The sequence below is a fragment of the Meira miltonrushii genome, assembly GCF_003144205.1.
Source record: "Meira miltonrushii strain MCA 3882 unplaced genomic scaffold FA14scaffold_1, whole genome shotgun sequence".
Classification (NCBI taxonomy): Eukaryota; Fungi; Basidiomycota; class Exobasidiomycetes; order Exobasidiales; family Brachybasidiaceae; genus Meira; species Meira miltonrushii.
This window is the reverse complement of record NW_020289943.1, coordinates 1-21,089: the sequence shown is the minus strand read 5'-3', so window position 1 is coordinate 21,089 and position 21,089 is coordinate 1. Positions and strand designations below refer to the sequence as shown.

Genomic DNA, 21,089 nt, shown 5'->3' with positions numbered 1-21,089 from the left:
TTATTAGATCGCGTGAAGTGACATCCAAATTTGCTCTGAATGATATTTAGGGAAATTGAAATGAACGAGACATCACTAGGACGAGTATAAGGGACAGGGAAACAAATCTTACTTTTGTTTGACGAAAGTGCGCATTGAAGTAGATAATTTATTAAAGCTATAATAATGGGAACGACGGTACAGCTCGCGTACATAGCGCTGAGAACGTCTTGGAGGGGTGTGATGCTTTTCTTTTGATTATTCTGTGCAAGGTATAAGCATGGCTAAGACATCTAATAAGTTTTCCATTACAGCTCACCGAGCATAGTAATCATGATCGTTATAAGTAGCCAGACGACTGCTAGGGTACGATTAATGGATGTCACTTTCCGGGCACTGCCTGTAAGATATCTCGAGGAAAGAGTAGTGTCATTATTTGCTACTATCAAAGCTCTGTTATAAACTGTTCCAGTGTCAAAATCGCTTTCCAAGCAAGTACCTCCGCCTACACATGCGTAGTCTTTTTTGTCATTGCGAAATAGACATAATGTGTATTTGAAAGGGTTAATGAACCAAATCGCATTATTCTCTGATAGGCTGATTGCAGTTGCTTGATCTTTATTGAATGGTTTATCGCCTTGTGGAAAATATGTGGTTGGTACAATAGATCTTGTTTCACCTTTGAAGCAAGATCCATTGAATATTGCCATTTGAGGAACATACCAAGGATACTGATTATTTCCAATGTTCAAATTCTCAAAGTAGGTCAAATTGATAGACATTTTTTGTGATCGTTAAAAGATGCTCTCGTTGTCCCGACAGCAGACGTTGCCAGAAAAGCGAAAGAGGATGTCTTTGGGTATCTTATATATATATATATATATATTATATACCTCGAGCTCAATGCCAATTATATCCGTATATACTGATTATTTAGCGTATCTTGGCACGCATGACATCATTATATGCACATATACTCTATCAACCATGTGGTCTTTAGATACCTTGGCATCCTACAGATGGATGACCACTACGCTATTAGAACTGTGTCAATATTCTATCTATACCGCAACCTTCTTTTTAGCCTAAAATGTTGAAATCATTATGTAGCGTGGATTTGTGCCTCAGCCATGCTTTTTTTGTAGGACAGGTGTAAAGAGAGGAACTTACGCAGTACACACTTAAAGCAAATGTTGTTGAAGGTATTTGGTAAATTACTATCCGCTAGGGCTTATCTAGACTGCTTGGACTGCTGCCGGAACAGGGTTGTCGCGTGTCAGCTACGATGAGGGAGGAGGAGGAGGAGGAGGAGGAGGAGTCGGAATATCTGAAGTAAGGACAGAAGTTTATATTTAACTTTATACGTACACTACGTCTTCTACACGAAGGCATTTTTTGAGTACGCGTCGCGTAACAATTTCTATGCTTATTCCTACCGTACCCGATTTCCGTCACGGCTAGCGTTATGAATATAGTATAATATAGATATATACACCGAGATTCTCGGGATCATCAAAGACTAGAATATAGGTCGCCCATGGTATTTTATATTATGACATTCAGTAAAAGTAGATCACAAGCAGCTGAAGGTATAAAAGATATACTTCATTACATGATCGAGTATAGAATTTTTATTTATTTTTTATAGTATTCAGCGTATAGTCTTTCGGTGATTCTTATCGCACCGTGACCTTGAACATACTCATTGAGTATAATATTTTATTAAATACTAAGATAGCCGGAAAAATAAGAGCATAGGTAGCTGTTATATCATTATTATCTCTGATTATGATATGAAACGCTTTGTTAATATCATCGAATAAGTAAAATGTAAACTGTTTATTTAGAATAGTTAAATAATAAAATGTTTATTGAATTAATGTTATTATATAGTATTATCGTCTAAAATAATCTTTGAAATCAGTTTTAAAGCTATGTGGTATTGTTATTCTTCTTTTTAAACCATGGATTATACCTCTCCTTTTACTCAGAGTGGCTTTTCTTGGAAAGGAGACAAACTTTCAAAATGACGACGGAGATTTAGGACTAAACACGTGACCAGTCTGAAGATGAGGTAAGCGTTTCACTCTCTTGATCGGGACTGATTGAAATGTGGCCCGCCTAATTCAAAACTAAAAATACCTACTTCTAACCCTAATTAGGCTGGCTGGATCCCACTAATTCTAACCCGGGCTAGGCTAATTCGGTCTATCCTCGAGAGACAAGCCGAATGTCCACCAATTTATCGACTTTCCTTAGAAGTGTTCTAATACCAATCCAAATTCAAACAAATCCGATAATACTATTCTATAAACTTATCATTTGATCAGGTACATAATCAGCTTGATCATACTCTAATTAGCATCACCAGAATACACTTTACGGTAATGCGCTCGAAGTTTCTTACATGCGGTTTCCATACCTCTGCGTTTGCGTAAATCAACGCATGCGACTCTGATCATTTGTTCAATCGCAATAGCTTCGGAATCTCGACCCCATCCTTTTGCGTCAACGCTGAAGCTTATTTCAGCCCATGGAATGAAAACATCTCCGGGTCCTCTTGCAAATTCCCATACACGATGATTTACGCCTGTATGATCTTGCAGTAGATGTTCTTCGTCTAAAAATCTTCCTGCGTCCAATTTAGGCCAATTCCAGTGTAGGAACAAAGGTTTGAGTGTATCGCTTGATCCATGCCAATCAGGTGCGAATTGTATCATACCAATATTCTTGAAATGTTCCATATCTTTAATAACATCTTTAGAATTTGAATCAAAGAAGCCGAATCCGTGTACCATCTCTTTAACGAGATAGTATGGATTACGGAGATAGGCGGCTGCGGCTGCAAAAGTTTCCTTATCTCCTTCACCATTGCCTCCTTGAGTGAATAAAGAATAATAGTAGGATGGACCGTAGTAGTTATAATAACATGCCAAAAACAACGTTTTTTCATGTATAGATTTTGAAATGAAGATTTGGCCAGATTCCATAGAAATGTTGCTAGATCCTGTCCATTTTGCTGCTAATGGACTTTGGATTTCGGCCAAAATTGGAGATTCGGATGTTTCAAGAAAATCTGGCCAAAGGATCAAGCCCATCGTTTCATAGATAGAAGATTCGAATATCTTTTCTGGATTTTCTAGTGAAAGATTGTCTGCATCCAAAAAGAGAACATTTTCAAATGATGAACTCATGATTGCAAAAGCTTTGATCTGGAATGCTTCCAACTTTCTTGCCAGTTTTGTTCCGATCGAATGACTCATCACTTTGCAACGAGCATTTAGGCTTGGCAACAAGGTTTCGCAAAAGTATTCGTCGTATTCGTTATCGGCTTCCAAGAATAATTCGACCGGTAAAGTTGAACCAGTTCGTCGGAGGCAGCGCAAAGAAACCAAGAAGACGTTCAGATATCTGCCAGCAGCTGTTGAAACAATGCCAGTTGTGCCAGGAGCATATGTGCCTTTCAAAGTTAAATCCGAGGAAAGATTGACGAAATCCTTGTGTGACTTTTGTAGTGCTTTTATATCGCTATCTGGCATTTGAACAGTGTATCGGGCAGGCCATTTTGCCTCATTGATCTTTTGAGGCGCAACTACGCCAGGATCGACAGAGTCAAGATAGTATCCAAGATCATCCCAAACAGACTGCAGATAGAAGTGGTGAAAATGTTAGTAAAATTTTGGTGGAAAAGCAATGAAAGGTACTTACGCTACTGGATTCAACTTTTACAGAATGCGTTCGATTACCGAACAAAGACAGAAATAGAAGACATAGTATGAGGAATATAGCGATTAAGCGAACTTTGGAGCGTTGTATAAAGGGTGCGGCTTGAACTTCGACAATTCGAACGAAATTAGCACAATGAGTGGAGATTCGATCTACAGCTGAAGATTTTCTGCGGGATTCGATATCGACAGATTCTTTATCGATTAGAGAAACCCGTAACTCGTCCGAATTCCTACGCTCTGTGATCCAAGAATTAAATTTGTTCATATACCTTGTCATCTTGACGAGAGAAAGCAATGGTGGTAGTTGAAACAGAGAAAATAATCATTATGAACTATATATAGTGAACGTTCTATATTTTCTGCCAATTCCACAAACGTACGTTTCTCAAATGTTGATCTCATGAGCTCCTCCAGTTGATAAACAGCAATAGATAGCCAGCTGCAATCTACATTCTTTATTAGTGGGAAATAAAGGTGCAAACGATGTGCAGAATTGTGGCGGAATCAATGTAAGGAACGCGCTGCCGGAAATTGCTATGAAAAGAGATGAATTGCTCCCAAGAATGAAGTGATATAAATCAACCTTTGACAGTTTGAAATGATGCAAGGATGCAAAGTGTAAACTGATTGCCAATGCCGAGATACCAAAACGGGACCCGACGCGGAATGCAAGGTTTAATAGGATTCTAGCACACGCACGCGCTTTAGGAAGTGTGTGCATCTGGAATGTCAAGTAAGAGAGAAAAAAAAGCCACACAAAAAAAGGTATGCATGCAAGAAGTACCCTTTCTGATGAATTGCTTCGGTGTTTTGAAGTTTTAGTCCCGTACCTGAAATCGATTGACAGGCAGGCTAGAAAAGTGATTATCATAATTGTATAAGAAGTGTAAACGTTCTTTTTGTTTTTCCAGTCAAACACCATCAAATATCACCTCCAACATGGGCATCCTTGACGAGAAAGCTTACGAACAAAGAAAGCGGCTGATAGCAAATGCGATTGCTACTTTCAAGCAAACTTCAAAGAAGTCTTTATTGACATATTGCCTTCTGACATTCTTGATCCTTAATGCTGTTTCAAATGTATTCACAAATCGTGCTTCCCATGCACCCATTCAAACAATGATAGATGACGTCGTTCAGCGGCCGATTCGAATCGAAGATCGTACCTCATTTGCGCAAATGGGCATGCGAGCGAAATTGTACATTGATTTCCTGAAATCAGGAAAGGCGAAATCCAAAGAATTCACACGTTATGAAGAGGCAATTTGGGACTTCGTACCACGTATCACAAACCTTCGTGAGAGTCGTTTGCGTCGTACATCTTTATCTAAAGACAGAAAAAGTCGCGGGATCGTAATGACAGCCGGAAGAGATAATTTTGAATATGCCAACCACTTTATCGCTACAGTTCGTGAAGTTTTCCATAGCAAACTTCCCATCGAAGTGTACTATTATGGACAAGAGGATATGCCGGATTCAATGGCAAATTTCCTAGAAAGTTCATATAAAGATGTTGACGTGATCGATTTGTCAAAAAGACAAAATCCTTTCAACGAATCAGTTGCTAAGCTCGATGGTGGAGGCTGGGCTATGAAACCATTTGCACTTTTGACAAGTAGCTTTGACGAAGCAATGCTTGTAGATGCAGACACAGTTTTAGTCATGCCACCAGAGGATATTTTCAAGAGTGAAGGATATCGAAAGACTGGAACGCTATTCTTTCAAGACAGATTGGCCCAATGTACAGGAGAAGAAAACGTACCGCATGAAATGCATAAATTCCTCAAAGATCAATTCGGCGTAGACGGACCACCAGCATCGATCAAACACGAATTATTCTGGCAAAAAAGTTGTCATCACTATCAAGAATCCGGTCTCTTACTCGTCAATCTCAACAAGCCTGAAGTGTTTGGATCACTCTTATTGACATCATGGATGAATACCCGCAAAGTGAGGGAGACACATACATATCAACAATTCCATGGCGAGAAAGAATCTTTTTGGCTTGCATTTGAGCTTACTCATCAGCCTTATTCGTTCAACAAGCAATACGGTGGCACAATTGGAGCAGAATACTCTCCTCATGTGGATGGCTTTTGCTCAGACCACCTTTTGCACTTTATCAGTGATATTCAAGAGCATTCCATCGCTTCAAAATTCCATCGTAGAGATGCCGCTGTTCAAAGCTTTGGCATCCCTACAGGCAGGCCAGCTTGGATCAATGGTTCTTTGAGGAGAAACAAATTACGTTTATCAAAAGAGATGCTTTATCCTGCCGAGAGTATCTGGGCAGTCGATGGTTGGTGGGAATGGATGGCCGAAGAACAAACATTTTGCTTGCGAAATTATACTCGTCAACCATTGAGTAGCTATGGATTGCAGGACACGCTCACTAAGTTGGTTTCCGTAGCTGGAATCGCTGAGAAAAAGGCAGAGATGGCAGACCTTGAATGATTTCGCTGTGCGTACAATGCTCCAATCATATAACATTTGAATCCATTTGAAAAATTTTCCTGGTGAGGCATTTCAATTGAATCACCAAATAGTTGCATCAACACTGAGGTAGCTAAGCATGTGTTCCTAAGATTTAGTAAAAATGTTGCTGACGGCTTCGTAATATCGGATGAATGGATAAATTTATGGGATTTGCGATATAAAGAGGTACAAGAAAAAGTGAAAGTATGAAATCCTATGAGAGAATAGTATAATGTCCATAAAGAAAAAGCGAAGATGTATACTGTTTCGATAAAGTAAAAACTTTGATAAAGCTACTGATGAATTTTATTTGCTGTCCAATTAAGTGCACTTCCTTTTTCTGCACAAACCTGATCTGCATACAGAATCACGACTGCAGCTATGACCTCTGCCGAAAGTTGTTCTGCATCGGTCACCTTCTAGAATCGAGCAAAAGGTTCCATGAACGCATTGAGCATCCTTTTTGCACTTGCCTCCTCTCCATACGGAGTGAGGATGAACACATTTACCATTGACGGATTTCTTATCACTTGTGCAAAGACCGGAGTAACAGCTAGCATCTTTGTAGCAATGAGCACCATCGTGTTGTTTTTGCTTGCATACTGAGTACATGCAATTACCGCTTTCACATTCGGAACTTTTTTTGCAAGAGCTTCCGTTAGGAGCGTTGTTTGACGGTGGGGTTGGGACACCGGAAGCTTGGGCACTGCTTGCAGCTTGAACTTGCAAAAGCAAAGCAGTGGAGAAAATGAGTGCGATGAAAAGAGTGTGGATGAATTTCATTTTGTCTTGATGTCTTGACGCCTTGAGGAAAAGAGAGAGAGAGAGAGGGATGGAGAAAAAGATAGGCTGCATTAATTATTATAGTTATCTTTATATATCTTTCCTATTCTTTAACACGAACACGATAGGTTTTCATCTGAAGATCGAATTCATTTGAAATATCTGGTGGCTTCTAAAAGCTATGTTAAACGATTGAATCCCGTAACCTTCTTAGGTTCCCGATTTTGCTTTGATTTATGCAGAACATTCGATGCAGGCACAACTTCAATCGACACTACTAATAACAAAGTACTGTAAACTCTATCAATTAGTCCAAATGCAGTAGTAAAACTGTCCGGAAGGATGATACGATTATGTGCCTGCATGTCAAAGCAAAAGAAAGATGACATTTTTGGCGGAATAAAAACTGCAGCAAATCAGGAACAAAGACTATAAAACAACGCGTTCGGCAAATTAGTACTATAAAAGGAAATAAGATATGTATACCGCGTTCCTATGTACGTAGCTATCCTTTTCCCTTTACCATGAAAAAAACGCCACATATCCCAATCGAGAAGTGCTAAGCCACAAAAGTCAGGAACACAGATGTGTATAAATGATATATCCTTAATGCATCAAGCAAGGCACACTAGGGATAGAGGCGCTTAGCCAGTCTCAAATATAATATATATATAAAGATGCGTTCTATTTACGGATCTCATATCTTCCTATGGATTCTGTTCACACGGTGCGTTCCGCTCGTCTGTACAGTGTAGTTGGGCATGAAAGTTCAAATGACTAAACAAAAGTGCTGTTATATCCTTTCGTAAAAATCTATCATCTAGAAGAAAAGGAGGAGGAGGAGAGAAAAGTTCTGCTTAACGGTATCGTTCAGCTTATTTTAATTTTGATCTCACCCATTCTCCTTCTGTCTTTACCTCTGTGATCGCGGCGTAAAAACATTTACCTTTATTCCTAGATTTCATACTACTGCTCAGATGCACATGAACGACAGTACACCTCTAAGGGTTCTTTGTCTTGTTCTACATTCTAGGACACATACATATAAGTTTTATACATACAACCAAGATCAGTGATATTCTACAGCAAAAGCTATGGGCTCAATTTGTACGCCGTATTGTCTACACTACAAAGAGGGACAGGCAGGCACTGCGCTAGGTAGTAAAGTGGGGAGAAGTAGCACAGTCTTGCGGCATCCTAATGACAGGAAGTGTAAGGGAAATCGCTTGTATAGCGCAGCGCTGCGCAACGCTGGCGGACAAGTATACCACATGTCATTCGATGTAACATGACGACAATGGACTGCTAAAGCGATTTCACCGGTTTTAGTTCCATTGCTCAATGTATCAACCAAGTCAGCAGATTTGCTAGTATACCGTCAGTCAGCTTTAACGGATAAGTAGAACAGGAAAAGGCTATAACCAAAAATTTGGAATCAAGAATAAACGGAGACGCTAGTAAAAGTCTTGTCAGAAAATGATCAACGGGTATCTCGTTCAATTCTTAGTCTTCACTAATCAGTGCTATGATTAGATTATAAAGGGTGTAAAAATTTCCTTGGTCTACTTTTCTTCCCATCCGTATAAATCTACCTTTCAACGGACAATTACAGTATGATCATCCATGGAAATGTTGTTGTTGTTGTTGGAATAGTTGTGGGTATCACAACGGGCTTGGCAGCCTATCAAATCACCACAGGATTTAGGAGTAGAAAAAATCAATGCTACGTTGCAAAGCCTATTGACTTGACCTTTACTGCTACAGAGAATATTCAAAGAATTTGTCATGCAGCAAGTATAGGACATGCTGAAGTTCAACCGGGAAAGATTGTTGTTACAAAGCATTATAACGCTTTAGATCGCGTTCATCTTGGCCAAGAAGTTAAGCTGGTAGCTACCTTGTCGTATAATGATAATGATTCGCCTTGCAAGCCAGCAGGGATCACCTTGTGAGCTAGAAATACAAGCTAATTCAAAGAGCACCAGAGTTGTTTACCCGTTTTTTAAAAAGTCCTTACCCAAATTCCTAATGAGTGGGTACCCAGTTCAGAAGCAGGTAGTAATATGTCGTGGTGGAAGAGAGTAATTGGCTAGAAATCACTGCTGATCGGCTAGAAAAGCCTAATATGACAAATGTTCTCATCGCAGCTTATAACGGTTCGACTCAAATCTCAGAAGAGGTTACTGCTTTAAATGCACAAATAAAACAGCCATAATTGTTTTTCTACGATTCAGCCAGGCTTCTAGATTTATATCTTTCCATTGTATTCATATCTCATTTCTGGCTTTACATACTTCACTTTTACGGGGACAACCATTGTCCAAACCACGCATCTTCCCATTTTCGAAGCACGTACTCTTTCTGGCGAACCATAAATTCTGCAATCTGAATCCGTTTAGAGTCGGCCTCCGAGATTATCCTCTGACGTAAAGGACTGCCCTCTCTTAATTCTTCAAATGAGTCGAAATAATAGAATAAATGCTGTAAATCTTGTCTCCACCAGTCAATATACCTTTCGTAGTCTTGTTCACTCAGCCATTCTGCCGGTACACTTTCCACTTTAGCTTGGCATGTTGCATACATTTCTTTGTATAAACGAATCGTTGGTAAAACGTAAATCACCTGTTGATGTAGATTTTCAAACAGACCCATGGTGTTACTTTGATACGGAAAGTGAACCACGACCCTATTGGTGAGGCCTAACGGTCCACCGTACTGATTACGTGCATATCCGGTGTACTTGATATTTCTCTGGTCTAATTGCGATGATAAGCAGGCTTTAATGCGAACTGAATCTGGGATGACCAGCTCGTTATCGCTGGGTTGCTTTACTACACTGTGAATCGAATCAAGTGCTTCACCCCAATTAAGAGAAGGAATACCCGACGAAGGTAAATACTCGTACATCTGTATGTCTACGCCTTTTTTCATAGCGTACCATGCCTCGATCAAATTATTCGGATAAATTCGGAGATTAGATGCATATGAGGCATTGCCGATCAATTTCTTCCATCCTTCGTCTGTCTCGTGTGCCCAATCATATCGAGTCGTCAAGGTGGCAATTATGGGTAATTTACACCCATTCTGAATATGCGGTCGGATAAGAGATAGCGTATCGCCAACGATGATCATATCGAATAGATCTGGATTGCATTCTTCCTGCTTTGCCTTTTCCCAGTAAGCATCGGACGCTTCTTTGTTGGAATGCAATGACTTTACATGATCATGTATACCCCCCGACTCTTTTGTAGTTATCGTAATATTGTTTCGTCTAGCAATGGTCGATACCACAGCTTTCATCTCGCTTGACGTACCGAAATGATGATTCAGGAATAAAAGTCTGAGATTACGTACATTTGGTAAACCACGTTGTACTGCTGATTGTTCTAATCCTGTCAATGGCTTTAAATTTGAGTGTGTTAACTGTGCAGCTCCTAAAGGTTCGGTAAGAGCCTGCATTAACCACTTTGACCCGCTCGATCCGCTCACTTTGTTCGGTTTGATGTTTGAATTCTTGACCTGATTATCTCTAGAGTGGCGTTTTACCGTGATACTAGCGACTATCAAGAAAATTATCGTTATGATTGCTGCTACTAAGATAGTACAATTTCTCTTTCGTCGTTTTGCTTGCTTGAATCGATTTATGTCATCTTCGACCAAACTAGGCATCACTTCTTCATACCCTAGCCATTTTGGGTACGACATTATTTCCGTGTTATGAAGGGACGTCGTAGATCAATAGTTGAGCGATTCGCGAGATTTGCGGATTTGCGCTGGTCCTTTTAAAGGTTTCAAATCAAGAACTGCCAACATCTTTTATATGTATTTGATATTGTTGGTAAGATTTATTTAATGCGGAGAATGAATGACGGAATGGATTGGTCACTTTGTATTATTTACTCTGAGACTTGATAAGGAAAAGTTTTGTATGCCGTTTCACCCCTGGTGGCGTTTAGCAGAAATGCAGTATGCATAATAATATATGAATAAAATAGTAGAGTATATTGCATATTACTGCAGCCCAGCCCAGCGCAGTGCTACGCTGCAAATTTATTCTTCTTTTCTGCATAACACGTACGCGGGAAGGCATCATGGAATGAGGCTTACCACCCCATACGACGACGTGCGAATTACTCTCATGGCCTTGACTACTTACTCAGGAGTAAATTTATACTTTTTCAATAATTCTTCTTTTCAGAAACGGGTTGGATAAAAGATGCAAACAGACCAAGGGTCTTAGAATATCGTTGTATTTCTGATCGAGTAGAACTCCTAACCATTGTACGTTGATAGCTGTGTTTATAAGGGATATAATGAATTTAGTCTTTATCGTAATCATCTTTTTCTTTTCATCTTACCTCGACAAGATTTCCATCTGGATCTCGAACGTATACGCTATTGATTTGTCCTTTTGCACCAGTGCGTTGAACTGGTCCTTCAATAATCTCTATCCTATGCTTGCTTAGCTTATCTTGAGCTTGCTGGATAGGTATACTGATTACGAAGCATAAATCTTGTGATCCTGGTACGGGATTCTGTGCTTTCGGTTCAAATTCATGTCCGGCAATGTGTAAATTAATCTTTTGATTTCCGAATTCGAGCGCGTTTCTTCCTTGACTGAATTGTGTATGTTTCATTCCGAGTTTTGTATAAAAGTCGATTGTCTTATTGATATCTTTGCAGGTGATCACTATGTGATCAATTGATTCAATCATTTTGCACTAGATGATAGATGTGAGTAGATTGTGGCTTGAACATGCATGGTGGAGAGCAGCACCTCGTGACATATTAGCGTATTGCAACATAGAATTTTTAGTGTGGGGATAACACCTTTGCAAAAAAATACTATCCTTAACTTACTCTAAAACATTGCTCGTCAATGATAATCGGGGAATGCCGATTTGGAAGGGCATGCAAATCGCATTCAACATCAGTATAAGTAGGATTTTTTTCCATCAAATAGCATTTATATAAATTCCTTGACTACTGAAAGGTTTAAGATTGTATAAATTAGATCTCGACAATACAGAGAATAAGGAAAAGGTATGATAGGTTCCAAAGCAATAGAAAGGAAATACAAATTGGTAAGAGGTCTACCTCCAGAAGAACAGACTGACTTTATCCTTTCGTTAGGCAAAAGTATTAGCGGACGAGAAGACGCAGTATCGTCATAATAAAGCCTAAGAGTATACATATCGGCTGTTCTATAATAATTTTCCCGGCGAGATAATATAACACCTCTCCTTATCAATAGAAAACTCTTTATGGATCTTAAAAGTGTGTCGATTTTAACAAATTACTGCAAAGGATCTTTCTACTTTTGCGGAGAATTAGCCTGCTTACTGTGTTCTTCTAATGGGAAGCCGGAGACCGCGCATCATACGCGGAATTCGATCTAACAAGCAAGCAAATCCGCGCAGGCTTTACTAGACTTAATCAAACGTCATCAATAGGTGTATAGGCGATTACCATACCTTTTATATACAAAACTTCCAAATCAATACCAGAAAATGTCATTTTGCTACGCAATTTTTGGTGCTACAGGCACAATTGGCTCGTTGTTGATGCAAGAAATACTTTCTTGCTCGTCAAACACAACTGTACACGCCTTTTGTCGATCACGCGAAAAGCTATTGAAATGCATCAACAATGAAGACCATAAAGCAAGAGTGAAAATCTTTGAAGGATCTCTTGATGATATTGAGCTATTGCAAAATTGTATCAAAGAAGCAAACGTCATTGTTCTTGCGATTGCGCCAAAAGGAAACATACCAAATAATCATCTAGTGGAAAATACAGCAAAGAATATGATCAAAGCAGTTCAGTCTCTAAAAAATATCAAAGCAAATCGAATTGTTCTTGTCTCTTCTGCCGGAACAGAACATCGTTTTATGCATGCAAATTCTTCAGCTCTCTTTTTGGCAATCTTAGACAGAGCCTTATTTCACGTATATAGAGATTTAGAAGCTGCTGAAAAAGTACTTCGTGCAAATGAATCTTTAATTCCTTCAACATACGTCAAACCTTCTGCACTTTCTCATAATTTTGGCTATAATCCTTACCGAAAACCGTCAGCAAAGAATGTGTTCAAGCTCGATTTCCAAAATGCCAATTTTCCTTGTTCTTACTTTGATTTTGTTCATGGCGTAATGGAAGTGGCTGACGAAAAGTCGGATTTATACGAGAACAAAAGTGTAGCAACAAACTCTATCGGTAAAGTGAGCTTTCCAATAGAGGCACCTGTACAACTCTTTGTCGGCCTCGTGGTGTTTTATCTTCCTTTCCTGTGCAGTTGGATATACTGATTCTGCCTTTTTCATCTGCACCTCGCTCTTTTTCTATCCTGTCGAAGGCCAGACTCTTCTTTATAGCACAGTATATTACTCTTTTATATCCCTTTATGAAATCTGCATGACATTAGCGTAAATAGTGGCTTTTAGATGATGCATCGTTTCGATTGTTCTCTACTAGCGTTTACGCCCAACGAATCCGAAACAAAGTAGAATTGAATATTATGGACGCTAAATATATGCCAAGCCTTTTTAGACGCATTAAAGGATAGAACGGACAACCGATCTCGTGGTACACATAAGACTTTAGTCGGTCGGAAATGATTATATATAAAGTAGATATTGAGTTTGACTCGCCTATCTCATCCCCTTATTTAATCTTACCTCAATCAATCAGAAATGGACGATTACTGCAACACATCCTTTTACTGTCAATCTGGCTTACCTGGCAACCTTTCATTAGCTTGTGGAGCACCATTAATCAAATATGGAAACGCATGGAATTGTTGCATGGACACAGAAGAGAGGAGATTACAAGTTTTAGACGCTTACAATAAACTTGAAGGTGGATCTGTTGGAATCGCATGTGGTGGACCAGGACTTGCTTCAGGGAAGAATAGAGGAAACAATTTGAAGTACACAGGTATGCATAAAGTGTTCATCGTAGCACTGATGACTAACTTTACTGCTTGGTTAATTGGGAGTGTAGGTTAGGTATGACAATTGATCAAATCAACATGCTTTTGGAATTCATACAGATCCTACTTACCTATCTCTAAGACAACTATCGCAAGGCTACTTCGAGAGAAGTAGCTCTGTAAAGTAAGCGGTATACAAATCCTGTATCCGCTTTCGTCAGATCTGTCAACCTATCGTTACAATGAGATTATAGTGTATAGATTTATAGTATTTAGAAAAGGTATGCGAATGAACATAAAGAGTATAGTTGCTAAAAGAGTTTATTTGACATTTTTAGCTTAGATAGAGGGAGGAAGTACCATGCCAGGCTTCATCTTTTCAATCTTTTCAGAACCCTTACCATAATCGAGCTCAAGAATAGCAAAGCTAAACTCAAATGCGGTACCAGGCCCACGGCTGTAGAGGTAAACGAACGGAAGGGCTTGTAAGCTAGAAGATAATCTATATATGCTCTGCGATTCTCACCTAGTGACCATATTACCATCAACCACGACACGATCTTGCTGGTAGTTGTAGTCTTTAACAAAGTCCGCTTCGACAAATGGATTAGAAGTTAACTTTTTGCCAATGTGAATTCCTGCCGCTTTTGCTACGTATGGTCCAGCACAGAGAAATGTGGATAGCTTTCCAGCATCATAATGTCTTCTTACGATTTCCAAAACATCTTGTCGTGAGGCTAGGTATCTAGAGGCAACCACTCCACCAGGAACGAGAATGATATCAAATGAATGAGCTGTTTCTGCCAACATTTCAATTGTGGTGGTGGGGACAGTTTTTTGCCCTTTTGAGCCCACTGCCCAACGAGAGTCGTTGAGGCCAACTGCTGCCACTGTAACTTCATAACCTCCTCGTGATAAAACATTCGCAGAAATTAAAGTACCAACTTCTTCATTACCATCGGCGAGCTAAGGGTAAGAAACGTTAGCATATCACTCCCACAGGTGATTGAACTGGTATACATACAAATTGTAAGACCTTTTTTGTCATCGTAGAGAAGAGGAATTTGCTGTTGAAAAAGATGAAGGAAGTTGATTGCAATTGGTCATGATACACTTATCGAACAACGTTTTATATAGGATAAGCCAGAAGTTTCTCTATAAAACAAAGCTATGTATTTCAGTGTCGCACCCTAAAATTAAACTTTTGCGCTGCTATGTCTACACATATGTCCATCCGGAGTTTCGGAGTTTCGGAGTTTCACGTCTGGTGCTGATCAACTGCGCTAGGCCTCAAAGGCAATTATAAGAAAACAAGTATGATTGAGGGGAAAAAGTGAAGCCTAAAATGTGACAAAAGAAATAAAGAATGAAAGAAGTATACAGTAGTATCAAGCATTCAGATCGAGAGGCGATCTGCAAGAGAAAGACGTAAGTTGAGGAATTTTGAAAGCTTCAATCATACCGTCAACAGCAGCGTACATTCCTAATCCACACATTGACAAACTAGCAAGGAAATAAAGTAAGTTCCAAACGTTTTGAGCGACTTGTAAAGGACCACCTGACATAAAGCCACGAACGTATCTCTTGAAACCGGAGTCATTTCTGATGGCTTGACCTGTGATTGGATCAAATCCTTCACCTTCTTCTTGACGAATTGCATGCCGTTGAATATCATAGCCGAGAGCGAAAAATGGAGGTAATGTGTACGTCAAATTGAGTAAACAAGAAGCAGACATTACGCTTACGAAGCCGAAATAATCCGGAATGGCAGCAGCGATAACAAAAGCAATACTCCACCAAATAGGTACCAATGCTGCATAGATAATCTTGCCATTTCTGGTAACGAGTGGAGGAGAGTGAAAGATATCCACAAAGATGTTATTGTATACTACTTTGATACCAATGTTTCCATAAAGAGCTGCAGCGATCAAAGCAGAGACTAGCGAGATAGCATTGGCCGAAGTTTGCCAACTAAACTTACTGACGCCAAGATATGAAGGATTGAAAGAGTATTGACCTTGATAATAATAGACGAAGCAGCCATACACCATATACACGGTATAGATGAATAATTGACCTCCCCACATTGCTTTGATGAAATCATTTGGCCTCTTCATTTCCGCCATAAATTCGATAAATAATTGAGCTCCCGCATAAGCCAATACTCCTGACAAAAGACCGTTAATAGAACCGACTAGACCGTCAACAGGGAGTTTGCTGTAGTGCATAACAGGAGGATAATTCCCAGCTTTATCGGGTGTAATTGTAGTCGGATCGACTGCGCTTCCTGCTGAACCCAAGACTGAAATTGCGAAATTCGGCGGAGAATGTGCTACATATCCCATGGTCAGTAGAATGACGAGAATGTTGAGCCAAATTGATAAGTTTGCCACGATACCCAATTGTTTTAAAGTACGAATTTGAGTTAAAAAGAAGCCAGCGATAACAAACAACAGCGGGCAAATAATGTAACAAAGATTGAACTTTGACATGGCAGAGATATTCTCACCATATTGAATTGTTACCTGTCCGAGAAGAAGTAGTAGGGCAATGCCTTGCAAGAAGTTGGTAATATGACGTGTAATCCTTCCCCAAGTTCGAAAAGCGACATCGCCATAATTCATACAAGGAAACTGATATGAATCGACACCTAAGAAGACTTTCCAAAGCAGATAGCCACTATATCCTGCCAGAACCCCGAAGACGGTAAACAAAGCGATCCCCGGACCCCAACCTAGAGTTCCCAAAGCAAACGCTACACCGAAAGGACCTAGAATATCGGTTGTGATAAGATAAAAGCATGCTCCGACAGAAGCAGTCCTTAATGCACGACTGGCATTGATCCATTCTTCATCAGTAATGTTCATGCGGGCTTCTTGGGTTGAGAAATCAAGATTTGAGACTTGCTTTCCAGCACCATCGTCATTCACAACCACTTTTTTGCCTTTCAAGAGCTCCCTCCAAACCAATTTCGGTGGTTCATAAGATTTTTCCAACTCTCGTGTTTGTTTCGCATAATGGACATACTCTTCCAATGTCACGTTTGGATCATGTGGTTTTCGTGCTTGAGGTTTGATTTGTGAAGTAACTTCAGTCACAGAAGCATTCCATTCAGCTTTTTCCTTTTCGATAGGCATATTTTGGTCCATGATAGGCTCGTTGTAAGGTGGGGTAGATAGGACGATTGTACGAGCAAGTACCTTTTATACAAATTATTGGAAAGATAAGAAGAATTGGAAATTAATAATAGCAAACAACTTGATGTGCAGAAGTGCAGATTCATGGCTTACCCCACATGAGCTTTATCTTTGTGCTGGCACATCAGCTAAGACTCGGCTAAACGATTCACAAGCCACGACGCTTGATTGTGGTTTAATTATAGTCAACATGAATTCAGGAACGCAATGCCGACGGTAAAAAGAGCGCGGAGGCACTTCCGGCGGTTGATAAGGCTGCACGTATGCGGAGCTGTTTTTCCAAGTCTACTTATCAAATTCTACTGTATAGAATGCTATATTTTATTCATACAATTGAACATGTGGTTCATGCATACTCGGCATGTCATACGATACGCGTTGTGCCTAGAGGATGCCGACAAAGAGATTATTAATAGTATTAAGCATAGATTTATATATAGTGTTCTACTTAACAGCGAACTTTCGTATATTTGCTTTGACAGCAAACATAATTATACTCTTGGTACAGTAGAATATTCCCGCAGAACGGGATCACATAGTTGTGGCGCTGCGCTAAGCCGCTTCCGCAAATTCCGCCCTTCTATATTCAACAGGGCAAAAGCTAAAAATGATGAAATAGAGTCTCACTGGAGTAGCTTTACAAATCTAATCCTACTGGAGACTAGCTTTTCGTATTCTAGTCCTACTAGGGACTAGCTTTTCCTATTATAATCCTACTTAAGACTAGCGGGCGAAAGCCAGAAATAGATGGTATAGAAGCACCAAGTCTACTTCGTTTCGATGATCAGCCAGTCTACAAGCGACTGTAAGAGGGTCAAGAACAACTATTGAGATAGCAAGGCTGATTCTAAAGCCCTGTTAAAGGGAAGCTTATATAACAAGATCAATACGTTCAAGTCTCTTCGGGCATATTATCCTTCTTAAGCCTCTTAAAGTTGAAATTGACGAATAGTAGGTTTTCCTTGGTATTGTTTTAATGATCTAGCGATGATGATATAACAAATGTATTTTTTGTTTTCGTTTTCCAGCACCAAAATCCGTTGAAGGTCGAATAACCAAATAAAAAGTATGAAGAATCCAGCCGGTATAATTTACTCAAAAGGACGAACCGTTTAATCGATCTTAAGCAGTTCAATACCATTTTTTTTATACCAATATGAATTTGATTCACGAAATCGGAATTCTTCGTAGAGAAATTTGGTAGCCACTTGTATATGTTCTCCATTGGTAGAAAAGGTAAAATAGGCTTGATACACCTCGTTATCGGCCGAGAATATACGATGATTTAGTAGGTATTTTTAGCGTGATCAGTAATTGATCTGATAACAACTTAATCGGCGACTTTAGCTGTATTACCTGTTCTTTTAGATCTGCAAACTGTCTCCTCTTTTGATTTTAGCGTGTTTAATTGCTTCGGCGATTAACCTATCAGATTCCTATCCGGAATATTCTATTGGTTCTTATTGTATTTTTCATCAACGTACTATTTTCATCTGATCATCTCACCATCAACGACGTAAGGCACAATTAGGAACGAAGCTTCAATAGTTTTTGATTGCATTGCATTGCATGATTATCAGACGAGAACAATTTATTGCCAAGCACCAAATGATAAGATTATCTGCACAACAACTCCTATAAAAAGAAGGTAGGATAACCCTACATATTTTAACCCAAGTTCCATCATCTTCCCCCCCTTTTCATCATGACGGGACAAGATTTCATCCATACCCTCAACGAAACATCAACACGCGAACAACAAACGGCCGCAATGCCAAGTGTTGCTAACGACGAAGAAAAACACGTCGGCAGCGGAAGCGAAAGCAGCTACAGCAATGACGACAAACCTAATCATCACCAATCTAATCCCTCTATCGAACCCATCGAAGTGGAAAGAGGAGCTAAAGGTGTCGCTCAAGCCGAAGCATTCACAAGACTCTTGCGTAAAGATAGTTCAGGCAGAGTGTTGCTAGTTCTACTTGCTATTAGCATCTTTTTGACCATGTTTGCATATGCACTCGATCAAGGTTTGACAAGCGACGTTTTCAGTGTGATTGCTGCATCTGCTTTCAGTAAGCATTCAGAGGTCGCTTCCATCTCTGTTGCATCCAAAATCATCACCGCAGTTTCCAAACCATTCGTTGGTAAGCTATCAGATTTGACTTCACGACCAACAATGTATTCTGTGGCATTGGTTATTTACGTAATCGGTTTCGCCGTTGCTGCAAGTTCACAAACTTTTGCTGCTTATGTCGTCGGTATCTGTTTCACCGCCTTCAGTAAGTCAGCCCTGGATCTCTTGGCCGACTTGCTCGTTGCCGATTTGACCCCTTTGCAGTGGCGTCAATTTTTTACCTCAATGTTGGCCTCGCCTTTCATTGTTACAACGTATATCTCAGGACCGATTGTAGACTCGCTCGTGCCCCTAAAATGGCGCTGGGGCGCCGGCATGTTCTGCATTCTTATGCCAGTCTGTCTCACACCGGCAATCGTATTATTGTTCCACATGCAACACAAAGCCAAGAAGCTCGGGATGGTGAGCATGGCTGGATCAGGCTTAGAGAGAAAAGGCAAGACAGACGTCATCAAAGGCAAATCATTGAACGAAGTTCTCAAGAATGCTGCTGTAGAGATTGATGCTATTGGTTTGCTTTTGGTTGGATTTGGTTTCGCATTACTCCTTTTACCATTCTCATTGGCCAACAATTCCAAAGGAGGATGGTCAAATCCGAGCATGATTGCAATGATAGTTATAGGGTTCGTTTTGTTGATCGCTTTTGTATTTTGGGAAATATATGGAGCACCTATCCCTTTGTCACCAAGACGTATTCTACTCAATAGAGCATTCCAAATTGCAATCTTGGTCGATATTCTCACAATGTTTGCAAGTTTCATTGAAGCACTTTATTTCAGTTCATACGTTTACGTTATTAAAGATTGGACAAATCTGCAATGGGTCTACTTTACCGGTACAGTGACCGTCGGTTTATGTGTTTGGGGTTTGATTAACGGTCTGCTGCAAAGATATACGCATAGATTCAAAGCACAAATGGTCTTTGGAGGCGTTGCAAAGGTGATCGGTTATGCAGTCCTTCTTGATGCAGGACCACTTGGAACGACGCAGGATTCCAAATTGATCGCTTCAGTTATCCTTTTGGGATTCGGCGGCTTAACTGTCGGAGGAGCTAGAATTGCATCTCAAGCTGCTGTTGCACACAGAGACTTGACAACGGCGATTTTCACGGTTTCGTTCTGGTCGAGTTTTGGGTCAAGTTGCGGGGCGGCTGTGGCGGCGACGGTGTGGCAGCAGAAGATGCCGGTCTATTTGGCAGAAGAATTACCTAATCAAACAGCAGCGAGAAGAAAAGAATTGTTTGGTAGTATCAAGAAAGCACACGCATTAGCATTCGATTCAGAAGTAAGACAAGGTGTTATTCGTGCATTCCAAAGGACAAATGGTATCTTGTTCACGATGGCAGCTTGCCTGGCGGTTGTTCCATTGATTATAACGTTCTTCATACCGAATTACTGGTTAGGCACTCAACGTAATCTAGTGGATAACAAAGATCTGGATGGAAAACCGGTTCGTGTTATTCGCCGCCGTGCAAATGAAGAAGAAGAAGAAGAAGAAGAATTTGACGGTACAAATGCTACGATGTGGGAGAATTTCAAGTATTGGGGTAAGAAAGCATGGGATGCGTAGCTGTGAGGTAGGTAGGAGGGGTGTATGTAGCATGTAGCATATATGAAAAGTGAGAAAAGAAGCAAGACAAAGCAATGAGATAAAAAATATCAGTTTTGTTGGCGTTTTCACATGTAGAATGTTAATTCACATGTTAAATTAAGAATTGAGAGGGAGTATGAAGAGGAGGAGAGGTGGTTTAGGATGGCTGTCGAGGATGGCGACGTAGGGGAGGAGTGGGAGGACGAAGAGGAATTCGCGTAGGGGGTTAAGGTTAGGGTTAGGGTTAGGGTTAGGGTTAGGGTTAGGGTTAGGGT

The 21,089-nt window shown here is 40.1% G+C and overlaps 11 protein-coding genes across 11 annotated transcripts; 4 read left to right on the top strand and 7 right to left on the bottom strand.

Moving 5' to 3' along the window:
• Positions 1-287: 287 nt before the first annotated feature.
• Positions 288-761, bottom strand: FA14DRAFT_151889 (uncharacterized protein; the record flags this gene model as incomplete). Its single annotated transcript, XM_025497491.1, has 1 exon — positions 288-761. One exon carries the CDS (start codon positions 759-761, stop codon positions 288-290), a length of 474 nt encoding a protein of 157 aa, XP_025356740.1.
• A 1,558-nt stretch (positions 762-2,319) lies between these two features.
• Positions 2,320-4,315, bottom strand: FA14DRAFT_243 (nucleotide-diphospho-sugar transferase). Its single transcript, XM_025502060.1, has 2 exons — positions 3,688-4,315; positions 2,320-3,623 (listed from the first exon to the last, which is right to left on the bottom strand). Exons 1-2 carry the CDS (start codon positions 3,982-3,984, stop codon positions 2,334-2,336), a joined length of 1,587 nt encoding a protein of 528 aa, XP_025356739.1. The 5' UTR covers positions 3,985-4,315; the 3' UTR covers positions 2,320-2,333.
• Positions 4,316-4,347: 32 nt separating this feature from the next.
• On the top strand, positions 4,348-6,203 carry FA14DRAFT_186668 (uncharacterized protein). Its single transcript, XM_025501523.1, has one exon. It carries the CDS (start codon positions 4,647-4,649, stop codon positions 6,159-6,161), a length of 1,515 nt encoding a protein of 504 aa, XP_025356738.1. The 5' UTR covers positions 4,348-4,646; the 3' UTR covers positions 6,162-6,203.
• A 300-nt stretch (positions 6,204-6,503) lies between these two features.
• On the bottom strand, positions 6,504-6,965 carry FA14DRAFT_151886 (uncharacterized protein; the record flags this gene model as incomplete). Its single annotated transcript, XM_025497490.1, has 1 exon — positions 6,504-6,965. One exon carries the CDS (start codon positions 6,963-6,965, stop codon positions 6,504-6,506), a length of 462 nt encoding a protein of 153 aa, XP_025356737.1.
• A 1,613-nt stretch (positions 6,966-8,578) lies between these two features.
• On the top strand, positions 8,579-8,917 carry FA14DRAFT_175764 (uncharacterized protein; the record flags this gene model as incomplete). Its single annotated transcript, XM_025500602.1, has 1 exon — positions 8,579-8,917. One exon carries the CDS (start codon positions 8,579-8,581, stop codon positions 8,915-8,917), a length of 339 nt encoding a protein of 112 aa, XP_025356736.1.
• Positions 8,918-8,984: 67 nt separating this feature from the next.
• On the bottom strand, positions 8,985-10,808 carry FA14DRAFT_220 (uncharacterized protein). The gene has a single exon (XM_025502020.1). The coding sequence runs from the start codon at positions 10,668-10,670 to the stop codon at positions 9,267-9,269; it is 1,404 nt and encodes a 467-aa protein (XP_025356735.1). The 5' UTR covers positions 10,671-10,808; the 3' UTR covers positions 8,985-9,266.
• A 429-nt stretch (positions 10,809-11,237) lies between these two features.
• On the bottom strand, positions 11,238-11,680 carry FA14DRAFT_151884 (Glyoxalase/Bleomycin resistance protein/Dihydroxybiphenyl dioxygenase; the record flags this gene model as incomplete). Its single annotated transcript, XM_025497489.1, has 2 exons — positions 11,238-11,258; positions 11,324-11,680. 2 exons carry the CDS (start codon positions 11,678-11,680, stop codon positions 11,238-11,240), a joined length of 378 nt encoding a protein of 125 aa, XP_025356734.1.
• A 743-nt stretch (positions 11,681-12,423) lies between these two features.
• Positions 12,424-13,505, top strand: FA14DRAFT_26 (uncharacterized protein). Its single transcript, XM_025502086.1, has one exon. The coding sequence runs from the start codon at positions 12,476-12,478 to the stop codon at positions 13,268-13,270; it is 795 nt and encodes a 264-aa protein (XP_025356733.1). The 5' UTR covers positions 12,424-12,475; the 3' UTR covers positions 13,271-13,505.
• A 727-nt stretch (positions 13,506-14,232) lies between these two features.
• Positions 14,233-14,941, bottom strand: FA14DRAFT_151882 (class I glutamine amidotransferase-like protein; the record flags this gene model as incomplete). The annotated part of the gene is made up of 3 exons (XM_025497488.1): positions 14,233-14,383; positions 14,420-14,859; positions 14,918-14,941. The coding sequence occupies 3 exons, from the start codon at positions 14,939-14,941 to the stop codon at positions 14,233-14,235; spliced, it is 615 nt and encodes a 204-aa protein (XP_025356732.1).
• FA14DRAFT_182965 (uncharacterized protein) lies at positions 14,852-17,042 on the bottom strand (the record flags this gene model as incomplete). Its single annotated transcript, XM_025501274.1, has 1 exon — positions 14,852-17,042. The coding sequence occupies one exon, from the start codon at positions 17,040-17,042 to the stop codon at positions 15,282-15,284; it is 1,761 nt and encodes a 586-aa protein (XP_025356731.1). The 3' UTR covers positions 14,852-15,281.
• Positions 17,043-18,861: 1,819 nt separating this feature from the next.
• Positions 18,862-20,793, top strand: FA14DRAFT_119029 (putative siderophore-dependent iron transporter; the record flags this gene model as incomplete). The annotated part of the gene is made up of 1 exon (XM_025496328.1): positions 18,862-20,793. One exon carries the CDS (start codon positions 18,862-18,864, stop codon positions 20,791-20,793), a length of 1,932 nt encoding a protein of 643 aa, XP_025356730.1.
• Between the last annotated feature and the right edge of the window lie 296 nt (positions 20,794-21,089).